A 20,854-nucleotide genomic window follows, 5' to 3' on the forward strand; every position below is an offset into this window, starting at 1 on the left:
GCCTTTATTCTAAGTGACATTTTACAGTGCATGAGCCAGAAGCCGATAGTATCACATAATTTCTTTTACTGTCTAACTATACATGCTGTCACATTTAATCACTTTATTGGGTCCCACTCACTTGATCAAAAGCTGGCAGTTTAGGGTTATACTGCACTACACTTTTTTTTTTTTAAATGTTTGATGTTTGAGTCATATAAATCCTACAAATTAGAATGATTTGTTCTTTTTATCTGTATTATATAGTAACCAATCATAATGACCTTGTGCTTTTTCTCTCATTCGTACCTTTTCCTATGACTGAGAATTCCGAACTGTTACATCATTCTCAGGTGCACCTTGCAGAAATGGGACTCAATGTTTAATAAATGAGATCCTTTCAACTTCAAGTTCCAGATTATTATAAATCACTAAGGTGTAAAATGTTAACCATGAATTATACAGACAACAAAAAACAGCAACTCAGTCTCTGCACAGTCATTTCCATTGAAGACTATGATACTTATGAACTGCTAATCACAACCCTTGTTATTTTATCCTCTACTGTGATTGTACAAAATGCAGGTTTGACATATGGATATGAGGTCACATCACAGCTGTCTTTGAGATTAGTCACAACATTGACAATCTTTTTTTTCACCGTGCAAAATCTGCCCACTGTCCAATATTTGCATTCTGTCCAGCAACTGTGACTCAAACCTGGCTCTTGGTGTGAGATCTCACTAGGATGCACATAAACACCATAAGCTGTAGTACAGGATCCAAAACATGCACATACACACAAACACACACAACATATCTATACATGCTGCCTCATCCAAGTACTCCGTTTGACACCAAATCAGGTCTCACTCCATTGGTTCCCTTCAGTTAGCCTCTCACGGCCAGAAACAGATGGATTTCACAGACGCACCGTGCTGACACTCACACTGTGCCGATATTACAACCAGTACAGTCCTTGTGTGTCCTGTTCCAGATCAGGGTCAGTGGTACCATGTATTTCCATCTCTGTGCACAATGGATAGATGTATTGGTGTTTGCTGTGAATGTGCTTTGATACCACAAGCTCACTGTCTGGATTTGGTGTTGTTGGGAAAAACTTCGGTGTACGGAGATGAATTATGAATGTTGTAGCTCAACCTGTGACATATACCTGTAAGGTATTTCTTAAACTGGGAGCTATCCAGTAACTGGGTCACATCCCTGCTGTTGTAATCACAAAATGAGAACACCAATCTCTTCAAATGAGCCTGGGTCCAAGGGCATGAGACTAAATTTCTCCTTCTGGTCCAGATGCATGAACTCCTTTTGGAAGAGGCTGTAACAACAGATTTAGCAGACACCATTTTGAAGGTTATTTTACCAGTGGGCTCAATTTACTCAAAATGCGCTTAGTGTGATGAGGTCACTATTTCATATTCAAGCCATTAGTGCAAAATGTCTGCCTGTAAAAATGCTGCCAGTGGGAGCTGTAAAAGTCCTCATTCTTTCTTTTAGCTTTAATGAAATTCCATTTAAATACACCAGGCATGAGCTTCAGTAACATGTATGTTGCATCTTCTCTAAACCTATACTAATCCTTCAAATGAATCAGTGTTACCAGTCCTTGTGTCTGGCCTTAGGAAGGTTTGATAGGATGCTCCCATACCTCTTCCTTTGTGGTGAGTGAGTTGAAATTTCACGAACCTTCGCTGTTCATACGTCTCATGTCACACTTTTTTCCAACCTGGGAGACTTTGAGATAGAACAAAAGCACAGTGATGTAGTGACAATCAGCACTGGAAGAGAAATCCAGAAAATGTTTTTAAAAAAGAAGCATCTACTAACATTAAGGCCATGTCATTAGAAAATGCAAAATGTTGCAAATGTGTCTGAATGAACGCGTCACTCAGCCTGCCACCCTTCAACACCCGAATCTATTTTATTCTGTGGATTTCAGCACCACTGGGCTTTTGGTGATTATGCCTGTGCCTCCGTCTCCTCATTACCGTATCGATCTACCTTTCAAAGAGACAGCGGCCATTAGCCCTCCTTAAATGACATTCACAAACATCACGCCCCGTGCCCCATCATCATGTTTTACTGTGTTCTCCTGCGGCAGTGGCCAGCTTTCTTAAATCGGTGCTGTAACATCACCTCCCAGCGAGTTGACTTTGTTGGGTCGTAAAAGTGTGCAAGCACCATCCTGCCCATATCTGTCTTCGCTTTCAGAATGCAAATGGGAAACACTGAAGTGCATCTAGCAGAGTGAATGATGGCTAAACTCACCTTTAGGGAAATGGGGCAGGGGAAATGAACCTTTCTTATGGGCATAAGAAATGATGAAGTGAAGTTGAAAGGAGGCAAGGCAGCGGCAGTGCGATGGCAATCCACAGCCATCCAAATGAAAATGTATGTCAGAAGGAAATCTGTTGGCTGCTTCGCTGACTTTACCTGGGAAAGTCAATTGTCACCAACGCCGCACCCTGCAGACCCTGCCACTTTCAGCCTGCATTAGCTGGCTCATTGGCTTTCTGAGAGTGAAGGAGCGTCATGAAGAAAACTGTGCATGGGAAATATTTAGGCATGCTCTATAGTGATGTTTGGCAAAACGAGAGCATGTGCCCATGAAAGTGAGAATGTCGCAAGCATGGTAGAGGTGTTTCATCAACAAGGCGGTGGTTCATTGGCTGAGGAGTTGAAGTTATTTTCAGTGGCAGTTTGGGAATGTGTTGCTGTCAGCAAAACTTTTCTCATCTACTCATTCCAGAAAGAAAGTGGCTGTAAATGAAAAATATGCAAATTTAAACAGATACATTTTCTCTTTAAAAGACACGGTTTACAGTAAATTTAATGTACCAGCTTGCAGCGTATTTTGAAGTTATTGAACTAATCAGTTTTGTTGAGGAGACCCTGAAATGGAAACTTGAAGAAAATCTGCAGGAAAAATAAATCACATATTTATATGTTGGGAGTAAAAGAAATTGACACAAGCTGTTTTTTTTCCCCCCTCTCTCACAGATTTACAGATTAATTGCAAAATGAAAAGAGGTTTGTGTTATTATGGTTTGCCAATACTATAAAGATGCAGCGTGTTTCATAGCAGGAAGCAAGCAGAGGGGATTAATCAAGAGAAAAGGCTCCTGTGTCAAGCTGCCACTGTGTGATGAAGCACCTACTGTCAGGCATGTTCGCATATCATAGCCTTTAGCATTGTGAAGGTGGAGCTGACCTTACTGCTATCTCTCTCGTATAGTGAGCTCGCAGTCACTCACAGATCGTCCCTCATTTATTTACTTTCCCTCTGCTTTCCTTAAACACACATATATATTTGCATGCATGAATAGAAGTAGAGTACATAGAGGATATATATACTAAGAACAGAAAGGAAACAAGGCCAGGCCTGAAAAGCTTTCTCATTGCACTGCATAGTGGTTATCTAACCCTCTGTAATCATGGTTCACTTCATATTCCAGTTTATACTGGGCTGTCACACCTCATTAGGAACAATAGTGCTCCTTCATTGATGCTTCTGCACATTTTTTTCTCTCTCTTTCACCACCTTTTTACATATTTCCATTGTTTCGCTGTATTCTTGCTTCTTCCCTTATTCTCTCAGCTTCTTACTTGCTTCTTCTCACATGCACGGTCTCATCTTTTTCTGCTTAATTTCACACAAAGTACACCTTCCCATACTGAATACCAATCTGCACTGTAACAAGACTAAATGCCAAAAAACCCCCCACAATTTTGTATTACTGTAAATCATGCTTTACACACTGACCAAAAATACCAGAGGGACCTTCACAATTCTGCAGGAGCCTCCAGGTTTGTCCTTCAGTGGTGATGGTGAAGAAAGGTGGACAGGTTGGAGATTTCTACCACCAGTTTTCTGTACTGTTGCCTAACAGAATGTTCCTATCAGGAGAGAAGTGGGCGACATTGTGGGAGGTGGTTGTTCTAGCTAGCATCAGGGGGCAGTTGCAGTGTTAGCAGTTTTGGCGCCATGGTAAGTGGAGTGTAGTTATTATTAGAGTTGGGCCCATCCATCTTCCTGTCTAGGAAAAATGCTGGGAGGACCAAGGTGGCGTGGGCTTGTGTTCAGCACTTTCATGGCCGCCCACTCTCCCCATAGTCATCAAGCTGCTTTTGTTTGTTTGCTCACTTTTTTTTTTTTTTTTTTTTTTTTTTTTTAGGTTGAAGGGTTCTTTTGGTGCATTTCAGCTTGTATTTGTGTTGGCTGCTGCTAGTGTGTGACTTTGTCGGAAAAACATCATTGGGCGTAACAAAGAACGTCAGAGAAGATCTGCAGGACAGGGCCTTAACCGAAGATTACACCTTTAAACTGAATATTAAAAATTGACTGATGACTGTGTAAATGGTAAAAGTTATTCCAACTCATCTTAACAGAGTTCCATATTTTTTAAGATTTCAAACTTTGCTGCATCTCCTCAGAAAGTCTCTTTGCTTTTAAACTCACAAAAAAACACATTTGGATAATAAATATAAAGACCAACTTTTTGTAAGCCATCTGCTTGATAAAGCCTATGATGTTTATTATAACACTGTTTAGAAAAAAATGTAACCTTCAATGAAAGTAAAATTTTGTAGCAACTACTCAGCCTGCTCAGCTCCTGAAGTTATATCACTGCCAGCCTCTGAGGTCTGATGTGCACAAAAAAAGGTATAAGAAGCAGATCATGGTATGGAGTATGATGCTGGCAGTGTGATAAGGGATAAGGGGAACTAGCTGATCTTATTACTGTCTGAGAACAAGGGACCTGGATAAAAATTCCAATGTAAAAATATATTAAAATTCAAGTTACCAGGCCAATCCAGCCCTGCCCCTGGACTGCAATTATAAGTGCACACCTGAGCAGTGGAATGATGTCACCTCCCATCCTAGTGATGGGCGTATGGTTGCCAGACACGGAGACAGAAGCATATGTTGCTGATATGGCTGGTCCAAATGTGCAAGGAGTCCAGGGTTAGGTACCAACACCAGATGGTTCATCTAAATTTGTAGTGAGCAAAAAAAAGAAAAAAAAAAAAAAGAAAAAAAAAGGGGGGGGGGTGCAGGGGGAAGGAAAAAACAAGCAGTTCTACCCTTTACCACCCAACAGCTTTAGGCCAAGAGTCCAAATGTTCTATTTTGGAAAGAACTACTGGACCATTTGTAAGTTTTAGAAAGTGTTTGATTAAGGAAAATAAGCACTGTTCTCTTTATACAATCACAACCAACTCTGGGGTGATTTTGTGGTTAAATTGGTTGTGAGATGACTTTTTTTTTTTTTTAACATGGGCATGAATTAAACTGAGTGTTTTGAATATTGGGGACTTTTAAGGCTTGCCACATTTCCAATTAAAATATCCTTAGATAACTCTATAATTGCATGAAAGTGGCAAAAATAAAAGTTCATTAACCTGAATTTGCAGGCCTGAGATCACCTGCACTGCCACTTAATACTTGTGTGCCTCTTTCAGGACTGTATTGGATTGCACTGCATTTACCTGCTTTAACTTTGTAAGAAAAAAAAAAAGATTAAATGCTGAAGTCTTGCTTTTTGGAATAATGCATTCTCTAAAGGCTTTCACCTGGTCGAGCCAATTTGGCCCGATTTAATTAGAGAGAACGGAAAGTTATCTGAGACCGCAACCAGGGAGTGACCGTCCTTCCTGTTATCTCCCAGACTTCTTAATTCCTCCGCCAACGGGACAGCTGTAGGCCTGTATAATGTAGGAGCTAGTGTAGGAGATCACTGTTTGTTTCCTATGAGTTTTGAGGAAAAATTTATATGATAAACATTTAGTGTTAGGGATAGCCCAAAATCTAAACAAAATATGCTGAAATAATATTTTTATTTTTTGATTTTTTTTAAACAATATCTTTACAGATGATAAATTGTGCAGTTTGCCACCTGCAATTCTCTGGTTGCAAACCTTGACCATAAAGTAAAGTAAATGCTACCCTAATAACTTTATTGGCTCTTTTGCTAGTTTCTGGTTGTATTTAATACAGCATGGTGTTCATTTTGTAATTTATGATCCCTATTAGGTTTAAAACAGATAATAAAGCCTAGTATGCTTTAGTATTGGTCTACCATGTGATTGAGTGTGCAGGTCATTAGGCTTATCAATCAGATCTACCCCTTTCTCACTCCGTTTGGGTTCGAAACTGCTAAGTTCAAGACTTCAAGAAAGGGCTTCTCCAACCAGCTGATGATGTCATGGTGGCATTGTCCATCTTTTATATTCAGTCTATGGTTATGTTTCTATACAAAGTGTGTAATAGAGCCTCCTGTCCACTGTTTCCATTTCATGCTTTGCCTCTTGTAGGCGTGAAATTTGCAAGCATGCTGAAATTGCAGGAAGTTGCAGTAGCATGAACTACTGGCAGGGCGTGATATTTCATTTCCAGCGAACAACTTTCTACCATCTTTTTGTTCATTTTCAGCCATTTAAACAATACTACATTATGAATATTGTAGTAGTACAAGTTACTGCAACTTCCTGCAATTTCAGCATGCTGTACATTTCACACTCACAAGAGGCAAAGCATGAAATGAACGTGCAGGCAAAACATCCACACGGTTTCCTGGAGTGGATAGGTGGCTTTGTTACACGCTACATATATGCACACAGTCTAATTTGATGTGTTGAGCTCAAATTATCTAACGAAATCTCTTAAATTTAGATACCTGGCTTTTTTTTAAAGATTTATATTTGGCATTTTAGCCTTTTTTAGACAGGATAGTACAGAGAGTTGACAGTAAAATAAGGAGAAAATGGGCACCTGCAGTAGCCTTCAGCATTTGGGTTGTCTGCACAGCCAGGTGAGTTATAGTAATGCCATATACCTGGTATTTTAACCTATCTCATATTAATTAACAGACACAGGTGACATTGCTTATTATGAATTTGGTTTTACTTTGGTCAGTGGGTTGGCTGATTAAATCTCTTAGTTAGTAACTGACAGTTTAATAGGCTGAGATTGTACTGTATATTTGTTTACTCTAGTCAAACAGGGCATGAGTTAAGGTCTAAAGAGACAAACCAACATTTCAGATTCTGATGTGTTATATAACATAAATGATTTCCACTGTAATGTGTAACATTATTGATCCTTGAAACCCAATGTATTAGAGCATTTTGCTAAACTGCAGCCTAAGGTGCATGGTCATTTAGCTCTGTTATCAGGAATATTTGAATGCCTTGTTTTGAAAGCACCATGCACAGTCTTATTAGTCTTTCTTGTCCACGAAGTCAAAACCTGTTGGGTTTTCTTTCCTGCATCATACATAAGCAGCAAAATGGCTTGAAATTTGCTCAATTCTGAACTGACATCCATAACGATTTGCAGTCGTGACACTATACTGATCAAGGCTTGCTGTGATTGGGTGCACCCTTATCAGTGCACATATACAGTATGGAATATACACACAGAATACAGAATACACCCAGTGCAGGCATACACATACAGACACACACACACATCCTGACCTTCCAGTCCCCTTGTAACATACAAATGAGTCTTTCCTCAGTGCTCCCACAGGACTTCCAGGGAAAGCTGAACACCAGTTGCCCTTGTTCATTGTGTTTTGCACTGCTCACAGTAAACTTAAGCCTCTGGCTGCTGCAGGTTCAGCATAATCTAAAATCTTTCTTGTAGTGTAGGCATAACATCAATGTGATGTCTTTCAGCATCAAGCTTAGAGCCTGCTTTCACTATGCAGCTCGGGAAAGCATGGCAAAAAATATACCTAATAATCATTTAGCATGCAACTGTATGGCAAAAATAATTACTAGTATGATGGCATTCTGAGTATGTGTGGGGCACAGATTCAAGGATGTGTAATGAGTAAAAACATGAACTGAACTTTACATCCTCAGTGCATACAACTCTGGATACTGTGGCTCCTCTGAAAAAAGACTCAAATCAATAGTGCTTGACTCCATGGTATGACTTACAAGCACACAGCTTAAAGCAGATAACCCATAAGTTGGAGAGAAAATGGCATCTCTATAATTTAGAACATCCTCATTTAGCCTGGAAAAGGAGTTTATTGCTCTATAAAGAATCCACATAGCTAGGACATTTCCTCACTGACTGAAGAAAGAACAACCCCAGGTTTCTTTTCAGCACTGTAGTCAGGTTGACAAAGAGTCAGAGCTCTGTAGAGCCGAGAAGTCCTTTAATCTTAACTAGTAATGACTTCATGAATTTCTTCACAAATAAAATTTTAAAAATTGAGAAAAAAAAAATCACAACCATCTCAGGGACATATCATTATGTACAGCTACTTTCAATACTACTGTTATTTAGACTCTTTCTCTCTGATTGATCTTTCTGGGTTGACTTCAATAGTTACTTCCTCCAAACCATCAATGTCTCTGTTAGACCCCATTCCTACAAGACTGCTCAAAATCCACCACCACTCTGCATTTAATCATTAGTTATTATTAATCTCTGGCTCTCTTCCATATTGTGTTTTTTGTCCATTCTCCCTCCCCTCCACCTCCAGATGGCTACTCCTCCCTGAGCCTGATTCTGCCAGAGGTTTCTTTCTGTTAAAAGGGAGTTTTTCCTTCCCACTGTCACCAAGTTCTGGCTCATAGGGGGTTGTCTGATTGTTGGAGTTTTCTCTCTGATATTGTAGGGTCTTTACCTTACAATATAAAGTGCCTTGAGGTGACTGTTGTTGTGATTTGGCAGTTTATAAATAAAATTGAATTGAATCGAAAAATCTAAAGCCTTAGTTCTTAGTGATAATAATCTAATCTACTTTAATCTAAAATGCACTAGTTATGATTTTGTAATGTAAAATAAAATTCATAAATAGCAGCTGCTGGTAATTCCAAAAACTACAGTCTAAGGCTTTGTAGTTGCTTTGTGCCTTTTATGGGTCTTGTAGGTTGGCTTCACTTTGTGGTTGTTCAATGACTTTTCAACAAAGAGCAGTATCAATGCAGAGGTTATGACCTTGGCCACTATCAGGATTCAGGTCGTCACTCATTATTTGTTACTTTAAAAAAAACAAAAAACTAAACATAATGCTTTATGTTACCTAATTACTCCATAGAGAAAGTAATGTGCTACACTACACATTACATTAGTTTTGCATTACTCTGTAAGATCGAAACATGACCTCTGACCTCTGATTCATTGTCAGAAAATTACAGTTAATGGTGTAAAATGGTACAAATCCTTATCCTAATGAGGACTTCCACAAGATCTTTCTTTTAGTGTTTTAAGTTTTAACACAAAGCTGATATCAGTGCCATTTTTATTTATTTTTTTTATGAAGGACACTATTTGCATTATAAATCAACTTTGGGTGCTTACCAGTTACCGATTGCTTAGAGTATATGAGGTTTGTAAACTGTTGTTTATGCTGGCATTACAGCCAGGAATTTGATCACCAGTCAGCCAGTGGCCATAAACTTTAATGATTTTGCATCTACCGGCATTTGAATGAAAAGCTTTAATAACACTGTATAAATAAGTGAACAATTAGAATTAAAATAATAATTTGCTTGTCTGGCAGCATTGTTGATGTAAGAAGATAAATACTGTATTAAAAATGCACTCACTATATTTCTTTTTAGATTGCAGAATTCAGAGTTTGTAAAGGTTAGTGCCAGTCAGTAAAAGTGCTTTTGGGGTGTTTTGGGGCTTACCTCCTCCTTGCCGATGTGTTGTGATGAATGGTGCGTAGGCACTGGTAATGGGGAAACTTTCAAATATAAAATTAATTACCTGCAATCTGACAGCATCAGGAAAACTCAGCATGTATATTATGCTTAGCTTGTATTCCCTCTTTTCCAGGCGTGCCTGCTGTCAGGCTCTTTCTGTTTGTATGCTTCCTATCTGGTTCACCATTTTTCTTAGCTGAGACTGAATTTGTCATTAGCGGGTAGAGACTGCTTAAAGGATGCTCATAATCATTACTACAGAATAAGGTGTCTATCCCTTCTTTTCTTTTTTGTTAAAATCTAATTCTGTAATTCTAGCAGTGCTTCACAACATGCTTTATATCACCTCCTGTAGAAGTTTCTGGTTTCTGATGTACTTCTTTTATGAAGTTTATGATGTACTGTTGATGATGTACTCATGATGTACTTCATTTGTCGTCCACTTGTTGAGTTTCCTGAAATGTTTTTAAGGACATACTGTTTTGGTTGATAGATCTTTGGGAATCACAGACATAATATAGCATAATATATGTCAAACTGTTATGTTAGGCTTTTTTTCTTTTGTAGATTTAACTGAAGAAGTGGGAGCAAATTATTTGTTTTGTGAAGGCTGCTAGTAATAAAGTGTCTTAAGATACAATTTAAAACTTGTTTTTTGTTAACTTTTCTGTTATATGTAGACACAATACTGGTTCATCCCTTGAGTTAGGTGTCTTTTTTATGCTCGAATGATTCACAGGTCTGTGTTACGTGTTCAAGAAACAAAAAATTATTCCCTGTACACTGGTCAGGTACAAGGACTGGACTGAAAATGAGTGAAAAAGCAGTCAAAGACCAAAGAAAAATGTTTAAAGACCTTCAGAAATCCTGTAGAGCTGCTGCTCAAGACCACTTAAAAGATTTACAAGAAAATCTGAAATAGAAATCAAATACACAAGAATGAAGGGTGGCTCAAGACTTTTACACAGTATTGTAAATTTGCCTTTGAGTTGCTTTCCAACCTTTTGGTGGCAAAATGTATCCAGTGTAGGTTTAAATAAATTCATACTAACTGTGATTCTGAATTATTGCAGTAGCTGTTACTTGGCATTATGATATAACACTAACAAAATCAGTCCTTTACCCCACCAGCCTCTGCTCTGCTGTCTTTTAGTGCTAATTAACAAATTTAGCAAGACAAATGCAACTTTTTTCACATGCTAAATTAAACCAGCTGCCTCAGACATTTGTATTCTCACATGTAGCTACAGTGGATAAAAAAAAACAAAAAAAAAAACAGTCATGAGCTGCAGTGCATGTGCATGAAAATGGCTCAGGAAGACAAACATTAAGCAAAGAACAACTATTAAATGCTAAATTTAATGAACACACCGCAGTAGGGTTTTTGCTCTCTGTCTCTGTGTATCTCTGTATGGGTGTAAATGTGTTTGATCCACTGGGGTCACATTTCTAGCACAGCACTGCAACATAAATAAGTGTTGAGATGATCTCACTTAACTTCACACTTCTTTTCCCAGGATTAGTTGTCATCACTATTTTCAAAGCACCTTAGGCAACTAGCTAATAATAGAACTCAAGTCAGAGAAAAAACTTATCAGTTTTGGCTAAAAATAAAAAATTACGACAGGCGTTGCCCTAATTCATTGCATCAGATTTCACTTAATGCCTTGCCAAAATTCGGCTGAATTTGTTAAATTGTGGCAGTACAGCTCAGTCCAGCAGGTCACTATCATGAATCATGAAAAATGTAAACTACAGTAGCACCAACTGTGCAAATCCTATAATATTAGCAGTTATTTGCTGTAAACCAGTTTGAACAATTCACATTGAAATGGTAATGGTCCTGTATTCAAATCCAATGATCATGGATCCAATCAACAGTAAAAGGACAATTTATTTGAATATTATTAATTATTATTTTAAATATTCAGAACTCATAAAAATCATTTTTGATTTTCATCCTAAAAAGCTAACAAAATCAATCAATTGATCCTTATCTTTTCTCAAGCACAATAAAAAGTCTAGAGCTTAATGTGTTTCATCTAGATAAATTGTCCGACTTACTGTTGTTGATAATCTGCCAATGGGGCAGAATAAGAGAAAACATAAAAAAGAGAAACAGAAATAAAACATTTACCCTCTAATACCGTACACTTTACAAAGAGTAAATGTTTAAGCAGCATCTCTCCACTGCACTGGAGTACTTTATCTGATGAGGCCATCAGGTGCTGTTAGACTGACAGTCCCAGTGTTTGGTGGCTCACTCAACATGCCGGTATTGATCACTTTGCTTGATTTAATCTCCCTCCTCTATTTCCCTGTCGAGCTCCTCTCAGTCTCACCAGTCGAGGGGAACACTGACAGCAATATCAACCTGCTAAATGCACACCGGCATCAGAAAGGATGCAGAGAAAGGGAAGGAGTGTAGAGAATAGCGAGATAATAGGAGACATAAAAACAGAAATGTAGGGATAGAGAAATGCAGAAAGACCTCTGTGTTTGTATTCAAATAATTTGTCATGCAAGTTGAGAAAAATTACAAAGGCAGTTTAGCTGTGGTTTGGTAAATCAATATTAGGTTGTGAAAAAGCCAAAGCGAGTTTGAAAACAAACGGTTTGAGAGGTGACCTTGTCCACTAAATGTGCTTGTCTGCTACTGACTTGGGCCAGGTGGTTCTGTCAGACTGTCAGGGCCGACGGGGTCAGAGAAACAACATTTGCCACTGCTCTGTTGCTTTAATAAGACTCATTAATATACTGCATGTGTCACCAGCAGCGTCTGACTGCGTCCCCTCTGGGCTGGGCTAGTTTTGGCATGACATGAAGTTAAGGACACACACAGTCGCTGAATTCAGCCTATTTGTCATACGTATCAAAGCTGAGTCTTCAAATCGCCTGCGAACTCTAACCCCGTATTCATCTGTGTGTGCGGATGTGATGCATTGACTTGTGTGGCCTTTTATCCTGTAAAAAGCAGCTGCGTGTTATTGATTTTGGGCAGATTGCTCCTCAGATTTATTGCTTTGTTGACTCATTTTAATATCGTCAGATAATAGATTTGATCTTGAATGTCTTTTGAGGCACTATAAACAAGTGAGCTGAGAGGGGTTGGTATGCAGAGTTTAGATGAAAAGATTTATATCACTGGTGCATATATACTAAACTATAGCAAATGACCTATTAATTTAGTCTGTCATAGTTGTTGGCCATTGGTTGGTTATACCTTCTCATGCTTATTGCAGATAAGTGAATGGTTTATCTCCTCTTGTCCAAATACTTTGAATTTAAGGTGTAATATGACTTCAGGATTTTTCAATGTCTCTTAATGGTCTGTGGGAGTAACAAATTTTATTTTGCTCCATGAGTCGTTCAACAGGCTGCTTGACTGATCAAGCAAAAGGTGAGGGCACAAGAAAAGCCAGTTTAGATTTGTGCTTTCTCTTAGCCATTCAGCTTTAGCCCAATTTCCATCATAAAATGAACTAGCCTGCCCGTTAACTCTTCCGTGAGCTTCAGGGTATGCCCACTTCTTTTTGATGTTCAGTGTAGTTCAAGCTTGGATTTTTTTTTATTAGAAGAAAATCAAATCCATCCATTCTGTTAGCTCACTAACCTTCTGACTGCATAGTGTTTAGTTTGCTAGCTTACTGGAGATCAGTGCAAGCATTTTTAAAAAATTATTATGATAATGATTTTGTTAGGGTAAAGGAAGGTTTTGCAAAGAGCTGGACAGAGTAGGCTCCTCTGTTATCTAAGTTAACTAATGTTAAATGCTAAAGTAACATAAGACATGTGATGCTAGTGAAAGTTACATTATTCAAGTATCACTCCCTCACATTTAAGGCTGGACTAGCAGCAATTTCTAATATCTGTTACACTCATTACTGCCTCGTTTTTTTTTTTATCTTTTTTTTATTATTCTTGTTTCTTCTCCAAGAAGGATATCTCCTCTTCATTTTTGTTGAGTGGCTTTCTTTGTTGCCATTAAGTTTGTTTAAATATAATCATGCATGTCCACTTTCAGCAGGAGTGAGAGGACTCAGGTGGGGCCCCCCTTTAGGGAGGTCAGGTCTCGCCTACTGTCACTCTAAACTTTGCACATTGCAGCTGCTGTAGTCGGGGTCCAAGCTATTGCCTGCCTTGCATGGTGGTGAATGGCGCCTCTGGAGTAGAGGACATCAGCTCCACATTATAATGTGCCATAGAGGGGTCTCTGTGAAAGGAGAGAGTGAAACATTTTATAGTTAAGGTAATGTTTTGCTTGTTTTTTTTTTTGTTTTTTTTTGCGTCCTTGCAGAGGTTGAATGAAGCATGAAATCATTTGATGCACTTTTATGGACTATCAGATCATATGGCAAAAGTTTGCTAAACCCAAACCTCTAGAAATCAAGTGTGTTTCCACCAAGAACATGTCTGAATCACTCGAAGGCATGGAGCAGTATTTCACAACTACCCTTACTTGCATTACTTGAATTAAAAAGAAGCTACTGCATGTACAGTATTTAATATTCACTGTAGTTGAAACAAGTTTGGATCAATTCAGCCTTGAGTGATGCTTTTTTTAACCACAAGGAATTTAATTTGATAATTGTAAATCTCTGTGTCTTGTAGAAAATCTGTCTTCACAGGACTCTATGCAGTTCTTAAAAAAAAAAAAACAAAAAAAAACATGTATACCCTTGCCATTGCTGTTGGTGCAGGTGTGTGTTACAACAATGCCACAATCTTCCCACTGGTGGATGTCCCTGCAAATTCACCCCAAGGTCAGAATGCCCAGAGGAATTGCAAAAAAAAAAAAAAAACAAAGGCTACAACTCAGACTCCATTAGACTTCTGGAAAAATGTCCTTTGGATAGACAAGACCAAAGTGAAGATGTTTGACCACAATGCACAGTTCCACATTTGGCAAAAACCAAACACAGCATATCAGCACAAACATTTCATGCTAACTGTCAAGCATGGTGCTGGAGAGGTGATAATTTGGGCTTGTTTTGTAGCCACATGGCCTGGGCATGTTGGAGTCATTGAGTCCACCATAAACATTTGACACGTAAACTTTGGCCAAAATTGGGTCATGCAACAGGACAATTATCCCAAGCACAGCCGCAAATCTACAGCATGGCTGAAAAGGAAAAGAATCATGATGTTGCAATGGCCCAGTCAAAACTCCATACCTCAAACTGATTGAAATGTTGTGGTGGGACCGTAAGAAAAAAAGCAAACCAGTGCCCACAAACATCAATGAATGGAAGCAAAGTTGTAAAGAAGAGTGGGCCAAAATTCCTCTTCAACAATGAGTGAGATGATGAAGTCATACAGAAAATGATCGCTTCAAGTTAAAAAATGCTCTCAGAGATACCTGTAGTTGTTTCACTTAACACATCAAATTATTTTTGTGATCACATTTGTCTTATATTTCTTTGTAATCTTGTGTATGTTTCTATTTAACACTGTAATATGTATTATTATTTTTTTTTTGTGTGTGCATGTTTACTTATATGTAATGATACTCTCCTTTTCTCCTCCGAAAGGCTTTGCCCTTCCCAGGCCACAGTTGTAAATAAGAACATGTTCTTAATCTGTCTGCCTGGTTAAATAAAGGTTTAAGTAAGTTATTCCTACTAAGTTCTATAAGCTACTGAATCATGGAATATACTTAGTTTTTCACAGGACTGCATAGTCTTGTGAAAACATTGTTTTTTATGACTGCAGGTTTAGCCATGCCAAGGAACAAGGATCAAATCACTCACACTGAATAAGTGAAATCAGCTGTGGGTTCTTAGATGAGTATACTCTAAATATTTCTTCAGATAATTTGTTCAGCTTGTCAGATTATAACATGTATTTATGCAAATTATAACAGTGTGCTTTGGGTATTTTATTTAAATTTAAATGATTCTCTCGTAAAATATCTACAAAGCTTTCATCGGAGCATCAATTTCCTTGTACCAAACCTACATTGTGATTTAGGATCATATATTTGAGCTACTTGAGATAACTTGTTTCTGGCCTTGAAGGTGTTAACACCGTCTCTAAAAAAAAAAAAAAAAGTAAATGTATTAAAAATATGCATCGCAAATAGATAACTATTTTGCTTATTGCAAGATGCCCAGGTGTTCTGGCACATTGACTGGTACACATAATGGCATCATACCTGGCATCCACGGAGTCTCTGCAAGACTGGTGGTGCAGATTCTACACCATCTGGAGCTTGCACACTTGTGCCACCCCACCCAATGCCAAGAAGATGATTGCTATCAGCATGATTATGCCTTTATTACATTAGCCATGCATTGTTTACAGACTTGCGGCTCTACCCATGCCAGACTATAAGGAATACTTCAATGTGAGAAAGCAGTGGGAGGGTAGAGTGATCAGCTCGACAGCTGCTGAAAACTTTTTCCTTATTGCTACAAAAATATGCCACTGTGGGAGGAAACCATAAAGAGGGACCTTCTGAAAATGTTTTTGTTAGGATTTAACACAGTTTCTCCTTAAGTGATATGCTCGATTCAACTGCGGATGATAATTTTGCAGGTTCTGTTTCAACAGTTTAACTTGATCAAATAACCAAAGAGACACATGTGTAAAGTGGCAAAGGCATGTGTGGCCTTTTCCATTGACTGAACAGGAATAAATATACCTCATATAAGAAGGTGGCGTATAAAAAAGTCACCCTCCTGGGATAGTTCAGCCAAAGTGTCAGATCAGCTATTTTAAATGCTCCAGGTTCAGCAGTCAGTCAGTTGTATTGGAAGTTAGACTTGAAGCCTTTACCTCATTTCCCCCATGTGCACTACATGCGTTCATCAATAGAAGGTGATAAAGAGGGACTTTTATGCTTTTATTTATAAGTACTCTTAGAGTTAATGCTTCATTTGTATCATCCAATTCAAAGGCGGGTTTTTAAAAAAAAAAAAATCATTTCAAAGATATAATCAAATTCCTCCAACAGGGAGAGTGAAGAATTTACGTATGACTTCCATGATGAATACAGCAAATCCATTTTGAAAATGTGGTGAAAATGGAGCCATTTTGCTACCATTGCAGCTCATATTAGTGCCACGCCAAGGAATGAAGACATGATCAGAGGAGGGAAATGCTCTGCCAATGTCTGTCTCTTCCATGCCAGAGCATGGGGAGAAGGGAAAGGTGGTGGGCAGAGCCAACTTTCCATACCAGCTGGAGAGCTGGTGAAAGGCATTGTTTCTCTCAGCTCCTACTGTCAGCCCTTGTAGTAGGTGATCTGTATGACCATTCCACTATTTCAAAATAGCATTAAGTTATCTCGCCAGACACAATAGTGGCCTAAATGGTGATTTCTTACAGTTAAAAATTAAGCTTAGATTGAAAAGTATTGAATTTTTAATCTGTAATTTTATTTTAAACATAAACCATTCTGTCTGATTTCAGTTGTGTGAGTGATTATCATTTTTTATACAGGATTATTTTATGTATTCCCTAGCTTAATAAACAGGTCACAGATGAATAGTGTGTTATTGAAGTGAATTACTTTTTTTTTTTTCTTTACATTCTACACTACATATAACTTATGTCCCTGGCCACTGATTTTAGAAGATGTCATTCCTTCTTAGCAGCATCCTCTACAGTGCCTCCCTTCATTCCCATGTAAAAAGGAGGCCATCAGTATTCCACTCACACTGCTGATGGTCAAAACACTAGTTCACAGAGCTTCGCTGTCCTTTTCTCTGTCAATGCTCTCACTGACCACGCTTTTCTTTGGCCATCACCACCAAACATTGCCCAGATTTAAACAGACATCACCTTTCATATGTGTAAACTACCACCCTCTGTTGGCCATGTCAGGGAGTTCATATTAGAGTACTGATATTCATCTACCTCCTGAAATGCTGTTCAGCATGTCACTGGGGGTGGCTGATTTTTGCCTCAATTTTCTTTTGTACCTCGGGGTAAGCAAGATTAAAACTTTATTCTAGACTTATTAAAAGTATAAAGCTATGCAGTCAAAAGATCAGTGGTTTGTGTTTACATAAAGCTTCTATGTGTCCTTCTCTTTTTCGATATCAAAAAGAAATTGTAAATGCTAGTTGAGATTGATCTTGTATTAAAACATTCCACCCCTTCTTCCCTGTCCCTTCAGGTCCAACTGGCTGAAGCCGTGCTGTGGGCGTCGAGTGGCCCTGTGGCAGGTCTGTCTGCTCAGTGCTGGCTTCAACTGTATCCTGGTGGCCTGCGTCATCCTGGTGGTGCTTTTCCTGTCTTTGGAGCTGCTCATAGACACCAAACTCTTACAATGTAAATAGTGTGCTTTTAGTTCTCCTGTTTTAACTTGTACTATTATATAAGGGAAAAAAAATTGCTGAGCATGCATATTCTTCTCCATTAATACACAGTGTGACGTTCATAAAACACCTGGGAGGCATACAGTAGCAGCTCCACTGGAGCAGTGGGGAGTTAAACACTTGAGCATTAAACACTGGTGCTGTGTCTGCACTGTGCCCTACCTGCTGATAGGATCACATTAAGGAAATGTAGTTTTAGAAATAAATAATGTGTGCCATTCTTTTTTTTCTTCTTATTTACCCTGGACTTTTACTATATATCAACCCGGGCAGTTGTCACCGCTATGCATCATAAATGTTTTAAAAGTGTACCTTGCTAAGATCAGCAACCAGAGGTATAAGTCATGTAAATAATGTATTTAAAGTAACTGAAACTAGCTTCACTTCATTCGGCTTCAAGAGTAAATGACTGCTTACATATCACTGTAAAGGGATATGATATTATAACAGGAGTAATTTTTCTTTAAAATAAATACAGTAGCATAATTTATTTTAAAAAATCTGTAAGATGCATTATATGTGCTGTGGAAACTATCAGTTACTTTATGCTGAACATTGTTACGATGATGTCCATATTTAACCATAATTTGTTTGCATTGTTGCTGTTTGTGTAGTCTTGCACAAGAGCTGGTGGAGCTGGATGATAAATGGTTATGATGGGGAGTGATGGATGGAGGTGATAATGAACCAAGTTTCTTGTCAGTGGCAGCAGGCACCCATCCTCATCGATTACTGGCCAGTGTCCAGCTCTGTTGATACTCGAGTCTCGCTGTGGAGACTGCAGGACTCTCGTCACTGTAGATCTATTGTAATCTAGTTCTCTAGTTCACTACCAGCCCTGCAAGACAAATAGCAGAAGGGATTGGGCAAGAGAGTGCAGAGACAAGATTAGTAGTATAGGATCTAGTTATGCAGATAGTCCTGTGGGTTAATGGATGTACTCTGAAGTAACTCATTCTCTGTATTAACTCAGTTATACCAGTTTTTATATACTGTGCACCTTGAGGACTCTGCAAATTAACATTTATCCTGTTTCCTTTCCAAACAGTTTCCAATGCGTTCCAATTTGCCAGCATTATCCACTGGATCAGCCTTATCATTCTGTCACTCTTCTTTTCAGAGGTAAGATGTGTATATTGTTCTCGATTATATCATATTTCTGATCCCACCATTAATATGAGATTTTTTTTTTCTTTCTGCAAATCTCATTATTTTACTTTCCTGTCTCTTTGCCCTTGGTCTCTTAGATAATAAGATTAGATTATAATCACAGAAACATTTCAAGGGCGAAGAGTCACTAAATTCTCACTTTTCTTTTTGAGTCATAATTGAATTACACCAACTAAACTTTCTTTAACTATAGATTATGTAATATCTCCACCACTGCAAAGCAGGCTCAGACCTAAGGAACTAGAGTAGGTAGTTAGGTAGTTGCTGCCATTTAATTTCCATTATTGTCTAGTCTAAATTAAACCTTAGCTTAAGAGATGTTACCTGGAAGCATAATCATAATTAAATTTAAGCCATTGTTTGATAAAATAATGTATTTTCATTTCATTTGGAATTATGAAGAGAATGCAAAGAGGAGTATGTGGCCCACAGGCCTCCACTCCAATGCAAACCAATTACCCTGACAGCCTCAGCCCCAATGCCCTTAACCAAACTTTAATTACCAGGGAGCCAGCATGAGCAATAATTAAAGCTGAGCTTACAGAGCAGTGAGGCTGGGGTTACAGTGATGTGATCCACACACAGAGGGCACCCACTGGCATCACAGAAGAGAACTTGCACCAGGCAGTCTCTCTGCACCAATCAGAAAACAGAATTCTTACATGTGGGTGGAGCAGCTGCTCTTCTCACCTGATATCACCATTGTTGTCCAACATGTGCTCCACATGATGGATTAGCAGGACCACGAATAAGTGACACCTCTCGCTAATTAGTGTGTAAATCAATGTCCCTGCTTAACAGTGTCCTGCAGCCAGCAGCATTTTCCAGAGCACCGAGTAGAATTTGATATGTGTTTTGCAGTTTTCACAAATCAGTATGTTTAAATTCACCACAGATAGAGCATCATCAGTGAACATTATTATGTATTAAATGCAGTAGCTAAATACCATCATCGAGATGTTTCTGGTATTTGTAACTGTAATATCTTTTCCATTAATAAACAAGTTTTTGGATGTGAACATGACTTAAAAGACTGAGAGAATCACAAGAGCCTTTGATATGTATCAGCATACTCCCTCACTTATCTATTTTAAAGTCTTCCTTTGTCTCTCTGTCTGCGTCAGACTGTCTTCAGAATTGTTGTGCTCGGGATCTGGGACTACATAGAAAACAAAGTTGAGGTTAGTACTGCTATACTGACAGATCTTCATGCCAGATTTAGAATATTTTCCATTTGTTTGTTTGGGTATTATTTTTAATTTGGCCTCCTTTTTATATGCCTATACTGACTTTTTCCACTTAAACTTATTCCACTCATTGGCTTTCTCGCTGGAGAAATAAGAGTGATAAGCCAATAAGTCACACCAGAATTTGTGAATAAATAAATGAGATATTAAAAGGAAGTAAGTAACCCTTATACATGCTCATGTGAAAACATTTTTTTTTTTTAACCTTTTGACAGAGTCACAGCCTGCTATTTTTTTTCCCCAGTAATGCTAAGTCATCCAGGTGCTGGTAGCCACATGTGAGGTGTGATCAGAAAGTTCAATAAAAAAATATAAAAGCAAAAAAAAAAGCAAAAAAAAAAAAAAAGAAAGCAAATTTAAATGCACAGTTATTCCCTTTAAGGTCATCTTCTTGTGGCACAATGCACCATTCTCAGTGCTACATTTTGATATCTACCTGGA

General features: G+C 38.3%; 1 protein-coding gene across 1 annotated transcript in view; it reads left to right on the forward strand.

Annotated features, from left to right (window-relative positions):
* Positions 1 to 20,854, forward strand: part of LOC115777569 (transmembrane protein 266-like) — a 50,517-nt gene that overhangs the window by 17,304 nt on the left and 12,359 nt on the right. Inside the window, exons 3-5 of the mRNA XM_030725501.1 lie at positions 17,795 to 17,949; positions 19,045 to 19,118; positions 20,291 to 20,347. Of these exons, the coding sequence (XP_030581361.1) occupies positions 17,795 to 17,949; positions 19,045 to 19,118; positions 20,291 to 20,347 (286 nt within the window). The remainder of the gene's footprint in view (positions 1 to 17,794; positions 17,950 to 19,044; positions 19,119 to 20,290; positions 20,348 to 20,854) is intronic.

This window comes from Archocentrus centrarchus, chromosome 3 (genome assembly GCF_007364275.1).
Source record: "Archocentrus centrarchus isolate MPI-CPG fArcCen1 chromosome 3, fArcCen1, whole genome shotgun sequence".
NCBI classification, from domain to species: Eukaryota; Metazoa; Chordata; class Actinopteri; order Cichliformes; family Cichlidae; genus Archocentrus; species Archocentrus centrarchus.